The sequence below is a fragment of the Atta colombica genome, unplaced genomic scaffold (assembly GCF_001594045.1).
Source record: "Atta colombica isolate Treedump-2 unplaced genomic scaffold, Acol1.0 scaffold351, whole genome shotgun sequence".
Lineage (NCBI taxonomy): Eukaryota > Metazoa > Arthropoda > Insecta > Hymenoptera > Formicidae > Atta > Atta colombica.
The window spans coordinates 68,540-90,287 of NW_017259461.1; the positions used below are offsets into that span (position 1 = coordinate 68,540).

Here is a 21,748-nt window from a genome sequence, read left to right on the forward strand (position 1 = left end):
ATGCATAATATATCAAATGTAATACGAAGACATTAGATGTGTCTATCCATGATTTGTCAACCCGGTACCGAACACCGTTAAGTGTTCATTACCGCATTCAATACACAAAGTACGAGAAACAAGGAAACATAACTCTTAACAGATATTGGTGGGCAAGGCCTACTATTTTTATCCAACTTTACATTTCATAAAGGTATAAGTCTATATACATTTTTGTTAAAATGTATTGTTTTATAATAAGTATGTCTATTACATACTTGATACGTTGCAAAGTTTTAATGAACTACTGAATGAAATAAATGTTAATTATTGCGCAACTTGGTTTCTAAATTAAATCACACTAGGTGTAGCAGTCACGAAAGAGTCATTCGAGTTCGAAAGCAGAAGCGGGAAATCTCTTGGTGCTATCGCTTACTACACATTACACAGCCAGACATTGTACGCGAAAACGGAAAACTAACAAAGTACATAATATATTGTACATTGTAGAATGTAGCCTATAGCCTGCTGGAGCCTTAATCATCTGTTCACTTTACGTTGGGGAATGGGGTGGGTATGGAGATTGGGTCTCGGGGAATATACTATGTACATATGTTATTTGGATGAATGAATGCGACGATGCGCACCATCATTTGACTCTTAATACAATAGGATTCGAAACGTGTGTGTAATATTATTCATACTTTGTAAGTTACATCGTAATTCAAGGCATCATCTTTTTAATCACAGTACAGCTCTTAAAAGGGGAAAAAAAAAGAAAATTGCAAATTCTTGCCATTGATACTTAAGAGTGGTTAAATAAAAGTACATATGCATAAAATATGTTAATTGAATTACTTGTTAGAATGTGAGGCGCGATAACAAAGTTACTCATGTAAATACAATCGCACATATGCTACTTGGAATCGTTGTTTGTATTACGTATGTAAATTACAAAATGGGGCGTTGAGATGTTTCGAATCTTGTCAAAACTCTACACGACATAGTTGCCTACGATATTGAAAACTAGGTATTACCTACAATCGAGTGTATCGTAATAACAAAACGCATGTCCTTATGTAAAAATTTAAACACAAAATACATTTATCAGTTAAATTATGTATTATTGAATGTTATGATTGATTAAATAAAGTGATATAACACTTTATACTCTCGAGTCTAAAAAATTCTCTCATATTGCATATAAATTAATTTTGTATGACCCAGGATATTTTCTCTGTGAAAAATTGATTATTAACTTACGTAAAACAATCTGTTAACAATTTGTTTTAATAACTAATATTTATGATTTATACTTGATGATATATTTAATATCATATATTTTCTTTTTTCCTCTTTTAAGGAAATTTTAAGTTTGTATTTCCATCAGATTAAAAAAAAATATATAAAATTAAAACTATATCAATAGTATATGTATAATATAGGAAAATATATATATTTATCAAGCCTTGGGAAATATGAATACAGCACTATATATAATTTTTCTATATATCAGATAAAAGAGACGTGCATATATATATATAAAATTATAAAAGAAAAGATATGTATAACTTATAATTTTGAACTGTTACTATAAATGTATCATGATGGCTAAAATCTAATAGAACAATCATCATATCGAGCCATAATTAAATAAGTTTAATGAAATTATGATTTTTCTGATTTTATTTCAAATTATTATTATTATCATTGTGCGTGTATTGTTTTCACTTCTGCGTTGTTTTTGCGGATTTACTTAGTAAACAAACATTATACTACATATTACATTTACTTAAAATATAAACGTCGCGATTGTAAGGATAAAACAGAAATACGTACCCCAGACAAAGCGCGCTAATCATTACTGTACTTCATGTAAAATGCAAAAGGTAAATATCCTTGGGCATATGGTGAATCATACGAGAAAACGTCACTAGAATGCTTGACAAAATTTGACGTTCGGAGCAGCCATCTATGTTTACACACCGGCCGTTGCTAAATGGCAACCAAACGGAGCAGCCTGAATAGCATGTGACTGCAGTGATGCTCCTCTTTACAATTACAATTATGCGGCTGCATATTTTTATTTCGAAAGAAACATGAGAATGTAAAGTAGTTAAAATAATTGATATCGTCTTCTGTATCACATATTTAAAAATAAAACAAATATGATATATTGGGCGACGCGACCAAGCAGTGTCATCTGTCGTACTCGCATGTACTATCATTCCCGCGCCGCATAATCACTATTCGATAGTAGCCACTCTGTATATTCATCGCCGCCATCTCCGCGACTTTCGACAACAAGCGGAATAAAGCAGAATATTTCAGAGCGGCGTATTTACTTCCGTTGCTTCTCGCCTTCTGTGGATAGAAGTCGAAGATCATCTTACGAGAAATGGCTTATAACTTTCCTGGAGTACCAGCAACCGCTATGCCACCCATGGGTGAGCGATAACCGATTCCCTTATTAATCATTACTCCATTTGCCTTCCTTCAAATCGATTCCATCCAAATCTGTCACCCTGATGCCGTTTGTTTCATTGATATACAATTTACAGGCATGGGACCAATAGGTCCGCTGGGTCCAATAGCAGGACCACAGAGCTTTATGGAACTAGCGGGTCAAGGTTTTCCACCGTTACCACCACCACCCATACCACTACCTGGCATGAACGATTCGCCCCTGGAATTTAGTACGAATAAGAATCAGCCTCCGGTAGTGCGAGAAACATCGGATGATAGCAATGATAGAAGAAGCGACAAAAATGACAATAGAAGAGATCGAGAGAACAGGGATAGCCGTGAAGTCCGAGATAACAACAGAAGGTGATACTCTATTTTTGTTTGTTCTGTCAAATTATATGGGAAATATGACAAGTTGCATGAATAATAACATATTACAGTCTTATATAATTTATCTGCTTAAAATCTTAAAAGTTATAACTTGTTCATTATGTTTGCAAAAGATCAAGAGGAGAACGCAGCGACAGACGCGACAGGGATCGTGACAGGAGGGAGGAGAGAAGCGACCGAGATCGAAGGGACGATCGAAGAACCGAAGAAAGAAATAACTCAAATTCTTCAAAGAATAATAACAATCATGCGAATAATTCTAACAACAACAACAACAACAACGAAGTTTTGTCGTCGACAAATACAAATAACGCACCGAGCATAGGCACGCAGATGGAACCTGCTACAGGTGTTTGGGGAATGGGAGTGGGTTATCCTATGATGGGTATGGGTCCCATGGGTCCAATGGCACCCATGATGGGTGAGATGGCATTGGGTCCACATATGAGTCATACGCACGGTTACAATCCAATGGGCATGGGTATGATGTCACACGATGGCAGTATGATAGGTGCTCAGATATTGGGTGCTGAGCAAATTATGACAGATGCAGCGCAAATAATGACCGCGAGCTTACCACCGCCACCGATGACGCCTCAGGGTACCAAAGAAATCATACATTGTAAAAGTTGTGTATTGTTTCCACCAAATCCGAATGCTCCACCACCTACCACGCGAGAGAGACCACCAGGATGTAGGACAATTTTTGTGGGAGGTAAGCATTGCACATTGAATAATAAATTACTTGAAAATCTTTACTACTAATCATACTACCTACAGGGTTGCCGGAAAACATTACTGAAGCTATAATACAGGAAATATTTGAACGATGTGGAGAGATAACTACTTTGCGTCTTTCTAAGAAGAACTTTTGTCATATACGCTTTGTTTTAGAAGCTAGTGTTGATGCAGCAATTTATTTATCAGGTTATAGAGTAAGAATAGGATCGAGTGGAGAACCTGCAAATACCGGTAGACTTCATGTAGATTTTGCTCAGGTTTGTTACTTGCTAGAAATTGTTTACCCAAAAATGTATAATTTCATAATTAAATTCTACTTATATACAATCATTAATAATGATTTTAGGCTAGAGATGACCAATATGAATGGGAATGCAGACAACGACAGTTACAAAGGGAGCAACGTCATAGAGAAAGAGTAGAAAAGGAGAGACAAAGACCACCATCGAGTCCGCCTCCAGTAGTACATTATACGGATCATGAGGCATCGAATATCTGCGAAAAAATTAAGCAAGATGATACGTTTATGAAAGCAGTACAAGTGAGTAGTCATTTTAATGAACATTCTAATACATATTTCAATTTCCAGTTTCTAGTTACATCAAGTAACATCTCTGTATTTTCATGATCTGAACGTGTTGTTGTAGATTGTTGTAACATGGTTAGAACGAGGAGATTGCATCAAACGTAACGCCAATATCTTCTACTCCATGATACAATCAACAAACTCTCATGTGCGACGACTCCTAACGGAGAAAGCTGTTTACGAGGAGGAGCTGCAAAAAGCCAAAGAATTAATGAAAGGAAGAATGCAAGGACTTCTCATACAATGTATGTTTATATGTTTTCTTATTTTTCTATTTTTAAGATAGCTCCGTATTATCGTACATATTTTGTGTGCGCTAAGAAAATCCGCATTGGCTGGTAAGTTAATTCTGGCATAAAGAGATCCAACAACCAATAGAAGGAAATCCTTATTTGGATATAGTAAACGCAACAAAAATCGTGATTATTTCGTTCGTAATCTCAAAGTAACAACAGCGGTATTCATTGCATTCTTCACACTGTGTGTATGACGAATTCTTGTACCACGTATTTCCGATAAAAAGCAGAGATTTTTCTTAAACCAGTTACGAAGGTATGTTACATCGTTACGTGATAATTAAGAAAAATGATTCGTGACATTAAGGTACAACAACCGAATTATAATCAGGTACAAAATTAAATCGAATGTTAAGCTTGTCGATCTCAACGTATGATATTCTGAAAATCGGCTTTTGCATATCAAGTGATACGCTTGATGTAAAACCTATTCTTAATACTTACGACGAAGTATTTCTCTGTCTCGTCACTAATTTTAGCAATCTCTCAAGTGTATCATGGCGAATTGAATGAATTCTATTTGTGGTCAATGCACAATTGGAGGCAACTCGGTAGGAAGGATCAGAGATAGTAGGCGAGGATAAGGTGGGTGAAAAAATCCTATCTTCTCGGACTTAGGAAACCAACAAAACCAACGAACGAAGCCGATTTATCGCAAATTCTATCTTATAGAGTCATAGTGTACTTGAAAGTTGCATGCTTGGCAATGCTAAGGAATAAGGGTGATGGGCTGGGCATCCATTGTTGAAAGATTATTTTGAACTGCAAATTGAGACTTTTACACATGTATCAAGTGTTTTATCAAGTGTTCATGTATATGTAATGTAATGTATCATACGAACGTTTAATAACGCGCGAGATATTCGTTGTTGTTCAAAATAGTCTTTAACATAGGAAGTCCGCGAATTGCAAGTCTTCGGAATTACATTATCCGCAGTATGGTGGAAAGGCGAACAATGAGAGCGGAATGTTTGGTGAAATCAACTTTACGTTAGATTAGATGCGCTCCAACACTCGGCACAATCTACGTGAGACTCCGTGAGACTCCGTAGCTGTACATATGTACGAAAAACACGCTCCGATTATTAAAGGAGGGATCGTTCCCGTCGAAGAATATCATGATATAACTAAACTACGTTTAATATAACGAGTATGCATAATGAGTATTACTAAAAGCATAGACGAAACTACCGAGCTTAGAGTTTCAAGCAAAAGGTATACAACGGAGGATTTGTTGTGTTTTTTTGTATGCAACATGCGACCACATGTCATCAACAGTCAGTCAGATCGAACGAGTCTTTACTGCGGCCAGCCACAAGAAAGTCTGGGATCACTTCACTAAGGCGCAGAGGAAGAACATCGAAATGTGGAAGAAACAATCCTCGGTATGTATGTAACGCACTCTCACATGCTAGTAGCGTGTCTTCTGTATACTTCCTCTTTCTCTTGCGTAACTTAAAATAATCTCAGAATCTTCTCTGTCGCAATATGCTCCTCTGCGCGTTTGCACGATATCTCCACGGTTGTTTTGCAAATTGTATTTTTAAGATATCACAGGTAAGTGACAATTGAGAAAAGAATCGAGTCGCCTGCTATAAAAAAAAAAAAAAGAAATCGGTCAGACACACGCTTCTCTTCGTGCGTTATAATTCGATACTTTATCGTGGAATGCCGTGACAGTATGGCAGATAAATCCTGTCGGCAACACGCACAACATTAAGAACAACATATGGAACAGAAGGTAATACGAGATTAGCACTTTCGGATCGAAAAGCAACAACAGACTATCCAGCATGGATTTGCCTTACTTTTTTCGAACAGCGTTCACTCGATATACAATACTTGTTATTTCTGTACTTCAGAGCTGCATCTGCTTCTTACAATCAGGTAAGCCCAAATCATTCTGAAAAGGCGAGCAAAGTCCTGAAACACTTCTGTAATGAAAACTGAGACAAAATCGTATGCGGTATCGCGCCTAAACTCTGAATTACAGAAATGTACGAAACTACATTTAAAAAAATCAATATTGTATAAAAAGTACTTAATAAAAAAAAAAAGAAAAAACAATAGAACCAGCCACGTTTAGGGATGTATTTAAATACCATTGTTTGAACAGCAGATAGGAAATTACATACTTTGCATGCATTTGTGTGAAAAAACAATGGTCATGATTTGGAGCATTTTATAAGTTTTGTTATTCGTAATACAGGAAATAAAAGCGGTACAGCTAGAAGATAGTCTAATTGAAGGCGAAGGTGAGATGGATGTATCGGATTCAGAGGAGGAACCTCAACGTAAGAAAACACGCAATCAATTGGATGGTAACCAAGAGGACATCGAGAGACTGCAGAGTCTCAAAGAAGAAAATGACAGTCTGAGATGCCAGTTGGAAGCGTACAAGAATGAAGTGTGTATTAATGCGAATCGATTTGTTAACATCGGGAGAGTTTTCGAAAAGTTTCTAATTACAAATCTTTATAGGTCGATCTTTTGAAATCGGAAACAAAAGCTGAGATAGAAGGAAAGGAGAAACAAATGAAGATGCTGCAGCAAACACTGAAAGGTATGCAAGAACAATTGATGCAGTCACATAAGCAGCAAGTGCAGGACGATCAGAAGATCAAGGACTTGACCGTCAAGCTGAATGCCACAAAGAAGGAAGAGCCTAGAGAAAGTGAAATTATTACACTTGACAAGGATGACGATATTAGCGAGGAGCCACGCACACCGAAGCAACATATTATCACCTCTAATTTTGTGCAAGTCACCCAGAAGGATGCTAAACTTATTGGTAATATAAAAATTTTGGAAACAATTAGAAAATGATTTTAAAACAATGTCAGTTGTAACTTTGCTAATATATAACATATATTGCAGGACTTATAGCGACATTTCTGCATATCCATCCGTTTGGTGCAAGCGTGGATTATTTGTGGTCCTATCTGCAGAAAATGGAGCCCGGCATTAAACCAAGTGAAGTTGAAGTTTTAATGCAACGTTTTCCACAGGTCTTCAAACAAGAATTGTTCGGCATCGGTGCAAATATGGAGAGACGTTGGCAATTTTCAGGTTTTAATGTTTATCGCAATCATTGAATCTAGACGATTGAATGTAAAAATAACTGTGAAAGTACATTTGTCTTGTTGTTCGTCTCTTTCTCTTTCGTTATTGTCCGCGAGTGCAATCAAGATCTGTCCGTGACAAGCGGATGAAAAGTCTGACGTCGTTGTGAATTAATAAAATATCTTTACCGATTCTTAATTTTAACGATATAAACAAGTATCTCTTAATTTTAATCCTCCAAAAATTATATCCTGCAATATCTATCAAACTTCTCAGGCAATAAATCAAATTTAATTTAGTGTCTAAATCAAAATTAATTTTATAAATACTGTACGGATTTGATTAATCGCTATTGCGCGCGTGTGTGTGTGTGTGTGTGTGTGTGTGTGTGTGTGTGTGTGTGTGTGTATTTGAAGAACTTTATAAATCGCGGTATAAGCCTACGATCATGCGCATTGTGTATTTTAAACTATGATTTCCCTAGCAATTGAATCGCTAGTTACTTGCTTTATAATCAGGTTTGTTCGCGTTATTTGAAATCCCTAAAACTTTTGCATCTACACGAGATAAATATATAAGTATTCAGACATTAAAAAGAAAGTGAAGAATACTGAATGCAAAAAGTGCATGCAACACGACAGATTCATCGACGTATTTGGATCTTAATTGTGTGGTCTGATTGGTCAACACTATGCATCTCGGAAGTGAAACACCTTATATAGTATATTCACAGAACTTACATAGCTGTATAAACATATGCATAAAGAAAATTATCCAGTCACATTTTATGTGCAACTTTGTAAGAGAAATGTGATTGGATAATTTTTTTTATACATTTATGCGGCTATGCAAGTTTATGTGGATATACTTTTATTGAGCATATTCAGTGAACTCAATAGACGAGTTCAAATCTGCAAAAAGATTAGGTCTGCTTGCTGAGCGAATGAACATAAGTTCTTGGTAGATCCAACCAATCGTTGGGCGAGTTCAAGATGGCAAAGCGACTAGGCATGCTTACAGAGTGATTGAATATGATTGGTTGGACCTATAAAAAACAATCAATTATGTTCATTTGCTGGGCAAGCAGGCTAACCTCTTTGTCAACTTGAACGCGCCCATTATTTTAATTGCTCGGCGAGCAGACCTAACTGCTTTGTCGACTTGAACTCGCCCTATAATTAAGTCAGTTGAATGATCTTGTTATTGATGTATGGATGTATTTTTCTAATAAGGCCCAGTTTCATCAATGTTACTTTGATTTTAAGCAAGGCTTAAAACTCTCTGTCTCTTTTTCTTTAAAACGAGATAAATAGAAGACTTTAAGTCTCACTTAAAGTCAAAGTAACGTTGATGCAACCGGGTCTAAAGCCTTGTATCCATGATACTAAAGATTGAGACTTCGGATGAAGAAAGAATTAACCAATCGCAATGTGATCAAATGTGATTTGTTAATTTTTTCTCTGTTCGAGATCTCGGGCAGATTTTTAGCATCGTGGACATCGGGTTTAAGAACCGATTGTTCCATTTTTTGGCAAATTTTACCTGTGGGTTGGTAAGTAGCAAAATTATCCAATCACATGCGTGGATTACCAAATTTACCTCACAATAAAAAAAATTGGTAAAATTTACTAAAAGATTGAACAACCGATCATAAGACTTTTAGATGTAGAAAAATAAACCAATAGCAGTGAGCGTTCAGTGTTAACTATTGAGTCCACTGAATGCAATAATATGCAATCATGACTACGTTTTATTTAACGCTCACAACGCTTGAGGAATTAATTGAACAGATTAATTGTAGACATGTGAACAGCCACATATAGGTAGCCACAAAGAAGAGTAGTATTCCGGTTTAGAACTTTATGAAAATGCGATTAAATTACTACAAAGTGCTCGGCTGCAATAAGGACTCCACTCAGGAGGAGATTAAGCATGCTTATCATCGACGCTTATTACAGTTTCATCCCGATAAGAATGATGCCGTGGATATCCAAGAGTTTCATGATGTCAAAGAAGCCTGGCGAGTGCTCGGACATCCACAATGCAGGAAAAAGTATGATGCAGCCTGCAAACAGGAACAGTTAGAGGAACAAGACAGTCCTGTATACGCGCGTCTCACACCGCACGAACTTGAAGAATCTGCTCTTGAGGATACATTGTTTTATCGCTGCAGGTGCGGCGAAAATTACTTCATTGAACGCCAAGCTCTTCGGAAAAAAAACACTGTGCTCCAAGTGATGTGCGACGGTTGTACGCTTATTATCATTGTTGAAACATAGCATACTGAGCATTAGTTTATGCAATAAAATACAACCTTTGACGACACCTTTTCTACTTTTTTTTAAAGAAGCCTGTAAAATGTGACTGAACATTATTTATGCAAGATGATAAAATAAAATGCGCTTTCTCTTCATTATATAGTATGACAAGATAATACTCACAATATATAGAAAGAGGTCGAAATCGAACATTTATTTTGTACAAAATATGTTTTTTAGCACAAGAACATGTGTACAGTTGTAATAAATTTAAAAAAAAAAAACAAAATCTAAAATATCAGCAACATCTTTTTTCTATTTCTTATAAAAAATGATACAACAGGTAACACATTCTTATAATATAAACTATTGAGCAATATACAAATAAACACGACACCTAGTCTAACCTAGGTCCAATAATAAAGATGCATTTGCACAAATTGTATTATCTGATAATGTCGTTCATATTCATGACATGATTCAGTAGAATCCATATAAAATTCGTCAATGACAAATGATGCAATGTTTTTATAAGTCTTCATTATACAATTCACATTAAATGTAAAGATCTGGCTAATACAAATATTCTTCCTTTAACAAGTCTAATATTGATGAATGTTTTAAACATTTTAATCAACAAAAACAAAGATTTAAAAAAGTACCATCCTGTTCTGTATAAGCTTGTACTGGTTCACTGTTTTGTAAATCTGTATTGCACACGAACAAGTGCACTATATCTGTACATTGCACTATGACGAAGTGAAACATGTAATATTGGAAGAAGCAGCTTTTCAATTGCAAAAAGAGAAAATTATTCAACGAATTTTTTTTATCTTTTTACTTCAATTGCCGAAAGATCATTTTCTTCCAATAAATGTCAATCATAAATTAGCTTGTAAACAAAAAAATTTATAAAAATATTTGTTTTTAACCAGATCGATGTTTATAAGAAAATAAAGTCTAAATTACATGATCAGGAAATATCGAAGCTGACAGTTTGACAAAATTAATGTTGCAATATATAACAAATGTTTGAAATTTCTCGTAAAAAGATCTGTATGATCTCTCCGAAAGACGTGAATTGTCGTCGATAGTTTTCTTGCTCCAGGAGGTATGAGATTCTTCGATTAATGTCATTTTGCCTTGCAGTTTCAGTATGTCTCAGTCGCCTCGATTTCGTCTGCCATCGTTGATAAATGCTCCTAAATGCCCACATAATAAACTTGTTATAGTTATGAATCTCGTTAGGGATGTTTACTACTTTTGCATCGTCGATGATTCTACTGAATCGTTATAACAGCGAAAATTCAGAAATACACTGATAAGCTCCTCGTTCCCCCTCCCCCCTCCCTCCCTCCCAATAAGTTCACGAGTCTTTTATAAATCTTACGTTTGTACACCACAACAATGCGCGAGCGCTCCGGCAAACCGACATAATTATAATTTTCTCAACGAGCACTTTGATCTGAAGATAAACTTTCTTATTGCCTTCTTTTTTCCTTCCCTCCCACTCCTGCAAAAACTTTGCCCAATTTTATGTCGCGTACAGTCTTATCACAATCACACCATGTAATACATAAATCATTGTACAGCGTGGATTAGTTTTTAGACTACTTAATTGAAAATATGTACAGAAGTCGTACAAAGGGGGCGATTGGATCCAAGTGGTGGAGCTCACTATTTTACCTCAACGTCGAAATCGAGAACAAGCAGTTTTGTCTCCTCGGTACCATTACGACTACCTACTGCACACACTAGTTTCGTATCACTCGCTCGAATCCTCCACACAACACCGCCGCTACCACCACTTTCCAGAGCAACTAGATTCCTAATGAAATCACCTGCGAACACAATGTGAACATATGTTGTTCTTAACAATTGATTCTAATTGAAAATAAAGAGTGAATAAAAAAATACAAACCAGTCTTAACATCCCAGAGTTTTACTGTACCATCGTCAGAGGACGTAATCACAAAATGGCTATTGAACTGAAGGCAAGTAACCGCCGATTGATGTTTGTTCGGACCGGAGAGAGTTTGAAGGCAGTGACCGCTAACAATATCCCACACTTTAACGGTAGAATCAGCATTGCCTGACACTAAGATATTATTGCGCAACTCCATCCCCGAGGTAAGAGATTGATGGCCCATTAGAGTATGTCTACAAGCACCTGTTTCTACCTCCCACACTCTTATACTCGTGTCCAATGATCCGCTAACAACGTGCACACCATCGAACTAACAGGAAGGAAACGGCAAACGGACATTTGTCAATCCCGAAAGAGATGAAAAGCAAATCTAAGAGTAATACATATAATGCACTTACCTGGAGGGAATAAACACGGTTAGTATGTCCTTGTAAGGTATGAAGGCACTCCTCACGTTCCGGATTCCAAACTTTGACCATATAGTCGTAGGCACCACTGACCACCAACTTTCCGTCATATTGCACACATCTAACCGCCGCTAGATGCCCCACGAGCACATGTAAGCACTCCCCTGTGTCCACCTGCCACACCCTTAGTGTCGCGTCTCTACTACCACTGACGACCTTGTTACCATGCAGATGCATACACCTAACTGTTGACGTATGACCGTACAATGTATAAATACACTGACCAGTCTCTGCGTTCCACACTTTCAAAGTACGATCTGTACTGCCACTGATAACAATTGTGCCAGACATCTGCGAAGACCACACACCCCCAGTATGCCCAACCAATGTCCGTAAACACTGAAATATTGTGAAAAACATAGGATATATAATCTCCTCTCTTGTTGCTAACAATTAAATATCATATCATTACGCATTTACAATTTACCTTGCCTGTAACAGCGGACCATACTTTGAGTGTATTGTCATCTGAACCACTGACTATCCGATTACCGGAGAATTGAAGGCATGTAATAACATGGTCATCATGACCTTTCAACACTTTCGGTGTGCGGATCGGTTTCGTCCTCCAATTCATTTTAATATTGTGCTGTCGCATATAAGCTTGCTTCCATGGCGATGAGTGGCTACTGTTTCGACAGTTCTTTCGTTTTGGTGGTGGTAGATCTTTCAAGTCCTCTATACCAGCTGCCTTACACTTCTCTTTCCACAGTAGATTGTCATCAGCTAGGAATCGCCAATTTCGGCAGGTTTGGGCAGCCCTCAGAAGATCCTTTGGCTCCAGAAATGCCAATACCGACAATGCCAACTCTTTCGGTAATAGCGATATAAAATCTCGTTGAAACTGCGGCTCTATCACTTGCATCATGTGACGCACCTGCGTGGGCTCGCATCTCTCTATTAGTTCGTCTATTGCTAACATCCTTTCCGCGTTTGACCATCTCTGCAATAAGTATTATTTTCACTTACTTTTTAAAAAGACTTGGATATAATTGATCACATTATTTTTTGTAACTCTATCGACATAATTTTTTGTTATTATTATAATATTCACTAAAAATATTAATATTATTTATATATAAATACTTGAAATTGCAGAAGCCAACTGCTCATTTCTGGAGGAGGATTGTCCTTGGTAGGAATGACACATCTCACGTGTTTACCTTTATCATCTAGCTTTTTTGCAGCCCTAAAACAGAAGAGAGGTATTAAAATGTAAGAACATATACCTATGTATAATTATATTTATGTAACAAGAAATAAAATACATACATTGTATGAGACTTTTCTTCTGGATTAAGTTTTTTACAAGGTAGACAACATTCCGTTTCACTTTTTCGCTTTCTTTGAGGCTGAACAGCATCCAATGGCACACAATTATGCGATACTGGACTCTGAACTTGTTCTGAGAGAACCACTTGAGACTGTGATATAGGTGACTGGCAATTGTTGCTCTCAACTTCTGCTGTACACTCGGTATCGCAGAACAATCCACTATCGCTAATCTAAACGATAAAGCGTTAATTAGAAAGACAGTTCATTTTGTAGCCATAAAGTTAATAAGAAGAAAGTTATTTTTTGCCTTATTTACAAAATTTAACATTATTTACAAAAATAAAACTAAAGGAAAGGTTACCACTTCTGATTGCTCTATAAAAAAAAAAACAATATACAAACCAAACTGATGTTGACTTACTTCACTTTCTCCTTCGCTACTCTCTTCATCACCCTCCTCCTCATCATCTCCATAATCCTCGGATTCCTCGTCTTGTGGTAACACTGAATGCATAGGATCCAAGGAACTCGGTCCTGGAACTCCCTCGATTCCTTCAATTGGACTAGGACTAGCACCGCCTAGCTTATTATTGTCAGATATATTGTTGGAGGATGAAGGAGGGACAGACATTACTATACGTAATGTTAGGTTTATAGGTATAGTAACTGTAGGTATAGTAACTGTATCTAAACACAAAGGTTAGCCATTAGCATTAGAATACAAATTGGAATACAAATTGATATCTTTTACTTCATTTATTACTTTCGCACACAAATAGATGATAATTTCGATCATGATGAGAAAATTTTTACATGATATAAGAATATTCTTATATCATGATTTTAACATGCGATTATAATGGAAAACACAGCGTGTCGCTATCTCATCTCCTATCGCGAGATCGAAATTTCGAGCTGGTTGAAAATAGATTGAAAAAAAAGGAAAAGAAGTTAGATGAAACTTGCGAGTGAAAATCCGAAGAACGACTAATTATCATCGTTGTCGTGAGGATTTAACCTAACCTTGAATTCTCCGCACCGTAAACATGCAGTTGCGATTCATAACTTAATATGCATATTGTAAAATATTGAGATCGGACAAAGATACACTGATAACGATGAGCTGATAGCCACACCCCATGTATCCTCGTAAACGACACGACGCGGATTCACGACAAGCTGCGTGCGACAAAAGGGACTACGAGAAGCTGCGTAAAACGTAAAATAGGGGAGGGGTCTATACTTGGGACGAGCGCCGTTCCCGGTCGTCAGCCTTTCTTGGTCGATCGACGACGACGGTCCCCCGATGTGATGGGGGTTGCTAGGGGTCCGGTCCGTCCGATGCGTGTCGGTGATGTCAGTGACGTGATGCCTCTATCAAAGGAGCATGGCATTCATCTCTCTCGCGTGCGGTACAGGTGGAGACGATCTTAGGTTAGAAACACGGGAGATACGCAGCGATGTAAAGGGGAAGAGAGGGTGACGTAAACCTAGAGCAGCGCGGATGTCGAAAGGAAGGCGAGTGACGGACGTAAACACGACGAGCGGGGCGAATCCATCGGGCGGCCTCCTAGCGGCTCTACCAGCTTTTTACCTCCGCACCTCCCGACTCCTACGTTCACACACCACACGTTCCCACAGCAGGTACATACGTACATGTACGCGACATCAGGATGCGTGCGCATGTAAGCTTCTTAAAGCATTCTAGGTTACGTTCCAAAACTTCCCGAGGAAAATTTTACTCGAAATATATAGTACATGTACGTAACATATACTATATAGTATATAGAGTAAAATCTTCCTCAGAGAGGAAGTTTTGGAACGTAACTTTAATTCCTGTCACACTGTGTCGTACTCTCACAAGTCAGTGTTTCGTTGAATCGGAATTGTAGGTCAAATAATAGGTCTATTCGCTTTGCTTAAAATTTCCAAAAATTTTTGCACTTGAAACGAACAAGTATTCTGAGATATTAAAAGGAGAGCAAGCAAAGATTCCAAATGCCAAAAGTGCAAGCAACGTAATGATTACGTTTTCATGATTACGTTTAAGTCGTTTGACGCTTTTTGCAACGAGTATTCGTTACATCTTGACAAACTCGATTCATTCCTATAATTGATTGTAAAGTTGAATTGAAGGTAGGATAACAATTATTCAAAATGTTTTGATATTGTCATGATAATTTATAAATTATTTTTGTGATTATAAATTTTTCAATTGTTACTGCTGGTAACTTGTATGGATTATAAAATATTGAAAGCAAAAAATCCATGGCATTACAATAATGTTTCTTTTTTATTTTATCAGAGAACAAAATGTCAGACAATATAAAGATTTTATTGAAGGAAGCCCGTGAGTCTTTCAAGCAAAATGAATATCTGGAAGTTATGAAGAAATGCAAAAAAATTTTAAAAAAGGACAAAAACAATTATGCGGCATTAATACTCTTAGCCCGTTCCATGCAAGAGATGGAGGAATTTAAATCACAGGTATCCTTAATTCTTCACAAGGCTGTGGAGGTGCAACCCAATAATCCATTAGCCTGGCAAGGTTTAGCAGCACACTATGAAAAAGCTCCACAGGATCATGATAATTGGGGAAAGTTAGCTTTAGCTTATTGCAAATTGTTGCAGTTAGATAGGTAGGATATCATTACAATTTATAAAATCTCGAACTGTATATAAAGATCAGAAAAAAGGATAAATATTTATGTTTTAGCGAATCTCCTAAGTTCACACATTTTGTGAATAAAATTTCGGAGATTGTCTTGCGTGTCAAAAATGATGACATATTGTCTGAAGTAATGAACACATTGAGCGCATTACGAGAAATTTCTACCAAAGAGAAGATAAATCTGATTGATAAGATCCTAGTGTGGATTTTATCAGAATATCCTAATAATAGAATAAACAAGTATCAGGAGCTTTATGAAAATGTATTAGAATCTGTAATAAAAGACATAGATCTTGTGAATAGACAAGAGTATTACAGAAAATATTTAAAGATACTACATGATTCAAATAAACTTACAAAGTTGCTAACAGCTGCTCAAGACATGCATACTCAATTTCCACAGGATGCTTATCCTTTAGGTAAATTATTTTTTAATTCTTGTCAAAACTTGTATTTTTATATTCTCATACCATATAATCATTTTCTTTGCACAGAATGGTTATGCCGTATTTATTATGAAACGGAGGCATTATGTAAAACTAAACTTGAAATTGATATAACTCAGTTTTATGAATCACTTTTAAAGATAAATGCAAATTCCGAAGCTGCATTCATTGCAAAGGCAGTATATTTGAAAAGAACAGATGAATTAATTGACTCATGTGATTGTTTGAAACAAGTAGTCTCATTAAATGCACAATCATTTTATGCTTGGTTAATGTTGAGTCAAATATATTCCAAACTGTACTGCTGGGAAGAAACCGAAAATGCATCTAGACAAGCACTAAGGTTAATAAAATCAAGTTTAAAGGACAAATTTCAACATAGAATCAAATTGAAATTACTTGAAGCAATAAGTAGAAGTAGTAACAAACAAAAATTGATAGAAGCACGTCAGATGTGCGAAGAAGTGAGTATTTAATACAAATATTATAAATCTCGATATTTATTGATATGTAATAAATTTGTATTCAGTTGTTAAGTGTTGAGCCTTCCATACAATTACAAGTGATTCATGCACGCACAAATATATTATTGGATGAACCTGATGCTACTGTTATATTAAATAACTTGGAATCTCAAGACGAAACTAAACTTCAAGCTTTTATTCTTAAAGCGTTGCATTTACAAAAGCACAAACAATACGAAGATGCTATTAACACTCTCGAGCTAGCTTTAGAAAATTCTGAAGCTTGGTTGCTATTTGGTAAAATATATTGGGATATGAAAGATTATAACCACAGTCTAATGGCATTTTTAAATGGCGTCCAAGCAGATCGCAATAATTGGGAATGTATGGTTTACTTAGGACATTATTATCGCGAACATGGTAACGACATAGAACGTTCAAGAAGATGTTACTACGCCGCATTACAAATCAATCCGAATTCTGAGGAAGCTGGTATTGGACTAAGTACAGCTTATCGTCTTCTCAAGAACACTGTGAGCATCATACAAACATATTTTTCTATTAAAACACAAATTTGTATGTGACAATTATTCTGACCAATCCTAATATTATACATTGTTTAGGATGCCAATATACAATTATTACAAAGGGTAACTATGCAAGGTACTGGACCAAGATGGGCTTGGCTCCAACTAGGCTTGCATTATTTGGATCAAGGTGATGCGGGACAAGCTATCACAGCATTACAGCATGTGATCCGAGCTGATCCTAATGACAAGTATAACATAGCTCGCTATTATTTTATTGTATTACAGAACATTATGATATTTCTTGTCACAAGTATATATTTTGTACAGTCATTGTTGGGAATCTCTGGCAGATGCATATTTGGTACGCGGCGCTCATGCATCGGCACTAAAGTCGTATCAACGAGCATTACAGCTGAGCCCAGAATCCTTGTATCCTATGATACAACTCGCAAATATCAAACTGGTAAGTAAAATTCATAAAAACATATAATATAATTGATACAAAATTTTTTCTGTAGCTCATTGGTCAACATAAAGAAGCCAAAGAAGATTTCGAGAGTATATTACAGAACGATAAACAGCATATTCTTGCATTAAAAGGTCTAGCACAGGCGTGTTTAGGTTTAGCAAGGCAAAATATCGAGAAACAATTTTTATGTCGGGCAAGAGAAAATCTACAACAAGCAGCAGACAATTTGATAGACGCTATTATAATGCGCAGTGATCTACTTTGCAATTGGAAATTGCTTGGCGACGTATGTTATAGAATAATCACTCTGCCAGAAAAATATTGCTACTTGAGAATTAAATCTGCTTTAATGAAGTGTGACAATCACGAAAAATGTATGAATATTAAAGGAGATGAGATATTAATGTTATCAATAAGGTAAAAAGAAATGATTCTTAAATATATTCTTTCATAATATGACTTATAATTATAATATAAATATAATATGATTTATATTCGTATTAGAAAACGAGATTAACATTAATATGAATTAAATTATTAAACGCAATTATTAATAAATTATATATAAAAGTTTGCACGATATATTCAATTTTTATGAATATTATCGTAAGACTTCATTTTTTGTATTATTTTACGATTCAAAACTTTCAATTTTATTTATCAATAAACTTTTATTTTCAGATGTTTTTGTCGGGCATTATCCATGCAAAATTCTGCATTGTTATGGCATGATTTAACATGCTGTTATTTGATGCAACTAAATCGCGTTTCTACAATCAATAAGAATGATGTGGCGGCTAAGTGCTATGCGACTGCAAAACATGCCGTTAAACTCTGCCCACAATCGTGGCTACATTGGAATATTCTTGGTGTTATTTGTATGTCGGTATATATAAAAAATTATGCCCTGGCTCAACATTGTTTCATCATGGCGATCGATAGAGAATCGAACAATGCAATAGCTTGGAGCAATCTGGGAACATTATACTTGCATCTAGGTATCTAAAGATAACTATTTTTTAAATTTTTATTAGAATTATCTGCATTTTATGACAATCTTTTGATATATCTAGGAGATATTTATAAAGCAAATGAAGCGTTTTCTCGATCACAACGTGCGGATCCTAGTTACGTGAACAGTTGGGTCGGACAGGGATTAATCGCGGAGAAAACTCTGAGAAAGGAAGCAATGGATCTGTTCCGACATTCGACACAATTGGGTTATCACAATCAAGCAGCTTTAGGCTATGCTCATTGGGTACTCACTACTCTCCTGAATTCCGCAATGAAGGAAGATCCACTATTAGTTTATGTTATCGAAAACATGCACGCAATACCTGCAGCAGCTGATATTCTTACTTGGTACACAGGTTAGCAAATAACGTTATCAATTTAACGTGATACTCTTTTTCTACTTTAAGATAATTTTGGTCTTTTTTTCAGAACGCGAGCCGTATGATGTTTATGCTCTAAATACACATGGTTTATTATTGGAACGACTAAGATTGTACAATACGGCGGCTAAACAATTTTCTACAGCTTTAAAACTGAGTGAAGATGAAGAAAGGGATATGATATCCATAAATTTAGCACGCATCCTGATTCAAATCGGAACACACGAAAAAGCGGTAACATTATGCAAACAAGTAAAATGTGCAAATTTCAATTCTCAGTGCCATCTAGCATTATCTTTGTTCAAAGGTATGGAAATCTTAAGTTTTTATCTTTATCTTATGAAAATATAAATTCTCGAAATGGATTATTCATTTTATGTTCACTTTCTATAAGACTTTCTATCTGAAGTATAAACTTTGATGAAAATAAAAATGTCATATATGTCATATATGTTTAGCCAAACAATATGAAGATTCGTACAACACATATGAAGCAGCTTTACATTGGCTAGCAGACACTGGTGCGGATAAAGCTAATATCTTATGTGCGATGGCTGCGATTGCTTACATATTCCAAGGAGCAGATGCTGTTAAGACTTTACTATTTCAATGTATACAAATAGAACCACCTACTGTAACTGGTCTCTTAGCGACAGCTGCATTAGGAATTTTGCATGACGACGTCAATTTGACTTCTTTGGTATTGAACGAATTGAAATCATACGAAAATCATCACAAGTACGGTTATCATGTTGTCACACTGTCAGCATACTATCAAGTTATTCAGGGAAATCTCGTCCAAGCTATTCGAATACTTATCAAAGCTATTTTCAAACACCCTAGTAAGTAATTCATGTTATTATATATTATCAAATGATGAGCTTGCAAATTTATCTTTTATAATGAATGTGTGATATTATAGACGATGTTAGATATTGGATGCGTCTTGTTCGAGTTTTACTATTGGACAAAAATTTGGATGTCTTTCATAAGTGTGCTCTAACGGCGTTGACACTAAGCAGAAATACGACTAATGCTGATATTGTACATGTTGCTTGCGCATCAGCATATAGTCACTTTGGTACGAAAGAAGGTCTCAGACAAGCTCAGAAAAATATATTTACATATCCCAATAACGTTGAGAGCTGGGCTAATCTCGTTGCAGCTCTTTTATCCAGGTTGGTATTATAGAATGATATATTAATCTTGTCTGTTTTTTTTTTTTTTCGGAGTGCTGAGTTGTCGTATGTATAATTATTTTATTTGTAGAAATAAGGATAAGGACTGTACTCCAATTAATAGTCAGTGGATACTGTCACTAATATCAATAATAAAATCACAATTTTACGTTTCCGAAAATATGTCACAATGGTTACTTCACAACGAGAAAGAATTAAGTCATCTCCAAGTTAATAAAGTCTCGCAGTTTAAATGAATTATTTTATTATGACTTATTGTAAAAAAAGTGTATTTTTTCTATCTTGTAAAAAACTATATAATAAATCTAAATTGAAATTTTTTATTGAATTTTGTATAAAAAAGGTTATCAATTTATAGAAAGGTGCGTTGATTAAAGGTGTTAATTATTATTTAACAAAAACAAATATAATTTCGTCCATTATTGATTGAAACAAATCATTTATTTATTTATTTATTATTATTGGTTTAATTTTAAATCTGTCCCAGATTAATCAGGGTTATACGAGACATATTCTACAACTTCTGTATGGAAATGTTTCCATAAACATACTTACAAAAGATCCCGCAATGCTGGTCTACTATTATTACGCACAAACAAGCGTGATTGCTGTGAAGAATTAAATTGCGACAAATTAGATCGTGTGTCAAATCTCTTTCTGTCAAATCTCGATCTATCAATTATTATTTCCGCGCAGATATGATCTTCCAAAATCTGTAAAAATATGATTTTATTTAATCTTTTATTCTAATAGATTTGATTCTAGATAGACTTAATTTGTTAAGCTAATTTTACATGCACATAAAAATTGTTTACAAAAATAATAGTATAAAAAATAAAATATATAAAATATATTTCCAGCATATAACTGATATGACAAATTGATAATTAATAATTAGGAGTAGTATAGAAATGGATTATTAGAGTATCAACTTACACTAGGTAAGATGTGCTCATCCTTTTTCAATAAAGTAATCAACTTGTAAAGTTCAAAGTCTTCAGGGATATTCTCCTGCGCCATAGTCTCTTCCAATTTTTCAATCTGTAGATATAATAAAAATAAAATATGTGTATGTTACATAAACATAACTAACATAACTAACATAACATAATATATATATATATGTA

At 35.5% G+C, this 21,748-nt stretch overlaps 5 protein-coding genes across 9 annotated transcripts in view; 3 read left to right on the plus strand and 2 right to left on the minus strand.

Moving 5' to 3' along the window:
- The first annotated feature begins 2,194 nt into the window (after positions 1 to 2,194).
- Positions 2,195 to 7,671, plus strand: LOC108690799 (ecto-NOX disulfide-thiol exchanger 2). Its single transcript, XM_018198284.1, has 10 exons — positions 2,195 to 2,426; positions 2,541 to 2,808; positions 2,949 to 3,550; positions 3,616 to 3,833; positions 3,923 to 4,117; positions 4,224 to 4,407; positions 5,737 to 5,843; positions 6,668 to 6,865; positions 6,940 to 7,249; positions 7,336 to 7,671. The coding sequence occupies exons 1-10, from the start codon at positions 2,378 to 2,380 to the stop codon at positions 7,551 to 7,553; spliced, it is 2,349 nt and encodes a 782-aa protein (XP_018053773.1). The 5' UTR covers positions 2,195 to 2,377; the 3' UTR covers positions 7,554 to 7,671.
- A 1,581-nt stretch (positions 7,672 to 9,252) lies between these two features.
- Positions 9,253 to 10,063, plus strand: LOC108690796 (dnaJ homolog subfamily C member 24-like). The gene has a single exon (XM_018198282.1). The coding sequence runs from the start codon at positions 9,384 to 9,386 to the stop codon at positions 9,798 to 9,800; it is 417 nt and encodes a 138-aa protein (XP_018053771.1). The 5' UTR covers positions 9,253 to 9,383; the 3' UTR covers positions 9,801 to 10,063.
- A 7-nt stretch (positions 10,064 to 10,070) lies between these two features.
- Positions 10,071 to 14,763, minus strand: LOC108690793 (F-box/WD repeat-containing protein 7). Of its 3 annotated transcripts, none has more exons than XM_018198278.1 (9): positions 14,692 to 14,763; positions 13,870 to 14,135; positions 13,446 to 13,678; positions 13,260 to 13,362; positions 12,601 to 13,116; positions 12,105 to 12,512; positions 11,701 to 12,016; positions 11,466 to 11,620; positions 10,071 to 10,981 (listed from the first exon to the last, which is right to left on the minus strand). In XM_018198278.1, the coding sequence occupies exons 2-9, from the start codon at positions 14,077 to 14,079 to the stop codon at positions 10,931 to 10,933; spliced, it is 1,992 nt and encodes a 663-aa protein (XP_018053767.1). In that variant the 5' UTR covers positions 14,080 to 14,135; positions 14,692 to 14,763; the 3' UTR covers positions 10,071 to 10,930. The 3 variants fall into 3 exon arrangements, with proteins under 3 accessions (XP_018053767.1, XP_018053765.1, XP_018053766.1); XM_018198276.1 differs by lacking the exon at positions 14,692 to 14,763 and adding an exon at positions 14,472 to 14,585; XM_018198277.1 differs by lacking the exon at positions 14,692 to 14,763 and adding an exon at positions 14,472 to 14,585 and having other exon boundaries at positions 10,919 to 10,981; positions 11,423 to 11,620.
- A 259-nt stretch (positions 14,764 to 15,022) lies between these two features.
- Positions 15,023 to 20,857, plus strand: LOC108690792 (tetratricopeptide repeat protein 37). 3 transcript variants are annotated; one of them, XM_018198274.1, is made up of 14 exons: positions 15,023 to 15,092; positions 15,754 to 16,087; positions 16,165 to 16,538; positions 16,614 to 17,029; positions 17,095 to 17,562; positions 17,653 to 17,807; positions 17,887 to 18,022; positions 18,078 to 18,445; positions 18,710 to 19,026; positions 19,102 to 19,398; positions 19,472 to 19,729; positions 19,881 to 20,264; positions 20,345 to 20,600; positions 20,692 to 20,857. In XM_018198274.1, exons 2-14 carry the CDS (start codon positions 15,762 to 15,764, stop codon positions 20,855 to 20,857), a joined length of 3,921 nt encoding a protein of 1,306 aa, XP_018053763.1. In that variant the 5' UTR covers positions 15,023 to 15,092; positions 15,754 to 15,761. The 3 variants fall into 3 exon arrangements, with proteins under 3 accessions (XP_018053763.1, XP_018053761.1, XP_018053762.1); XM_018198272.1 differs by having other exon boundaries at positions 15,059 to 15,133; XM_018198273.1 differs by lacking the exon at positions 15,023 to 15,092 and adding an exon at positions 15,356 to 15,584.
- A 186-nt stretch (positions 20,858 to 21,043) lies between these two features.
- LOC108690794 (pentatricopeptide repeat-containing protein 2, mitochondrial-like) overlaps positions 21,044 to 21,748 on the minus strand; it is a 2,218-nt gene continuing 1,513 nt past the window's right edge. The window contains exons 4-5 of the mRNA XM_018198279.1: positions 21,558 to 21,662; positions 21,044 to 21,334 (exon numbers count right to left, since the gene is read on the minus strand). Of these exons, the coding sequence (XP_018053768.1) occupies positions 21,173 to 21,334; positions 21,558 to 21,662 (267 nt within the window). The 3' untranslated portion in view covers positions 21,044 to 21,172. The remainder of the gene's footprint in view (positions 21,335 to 21,557; positions 21,663 to 21,748) is intronic.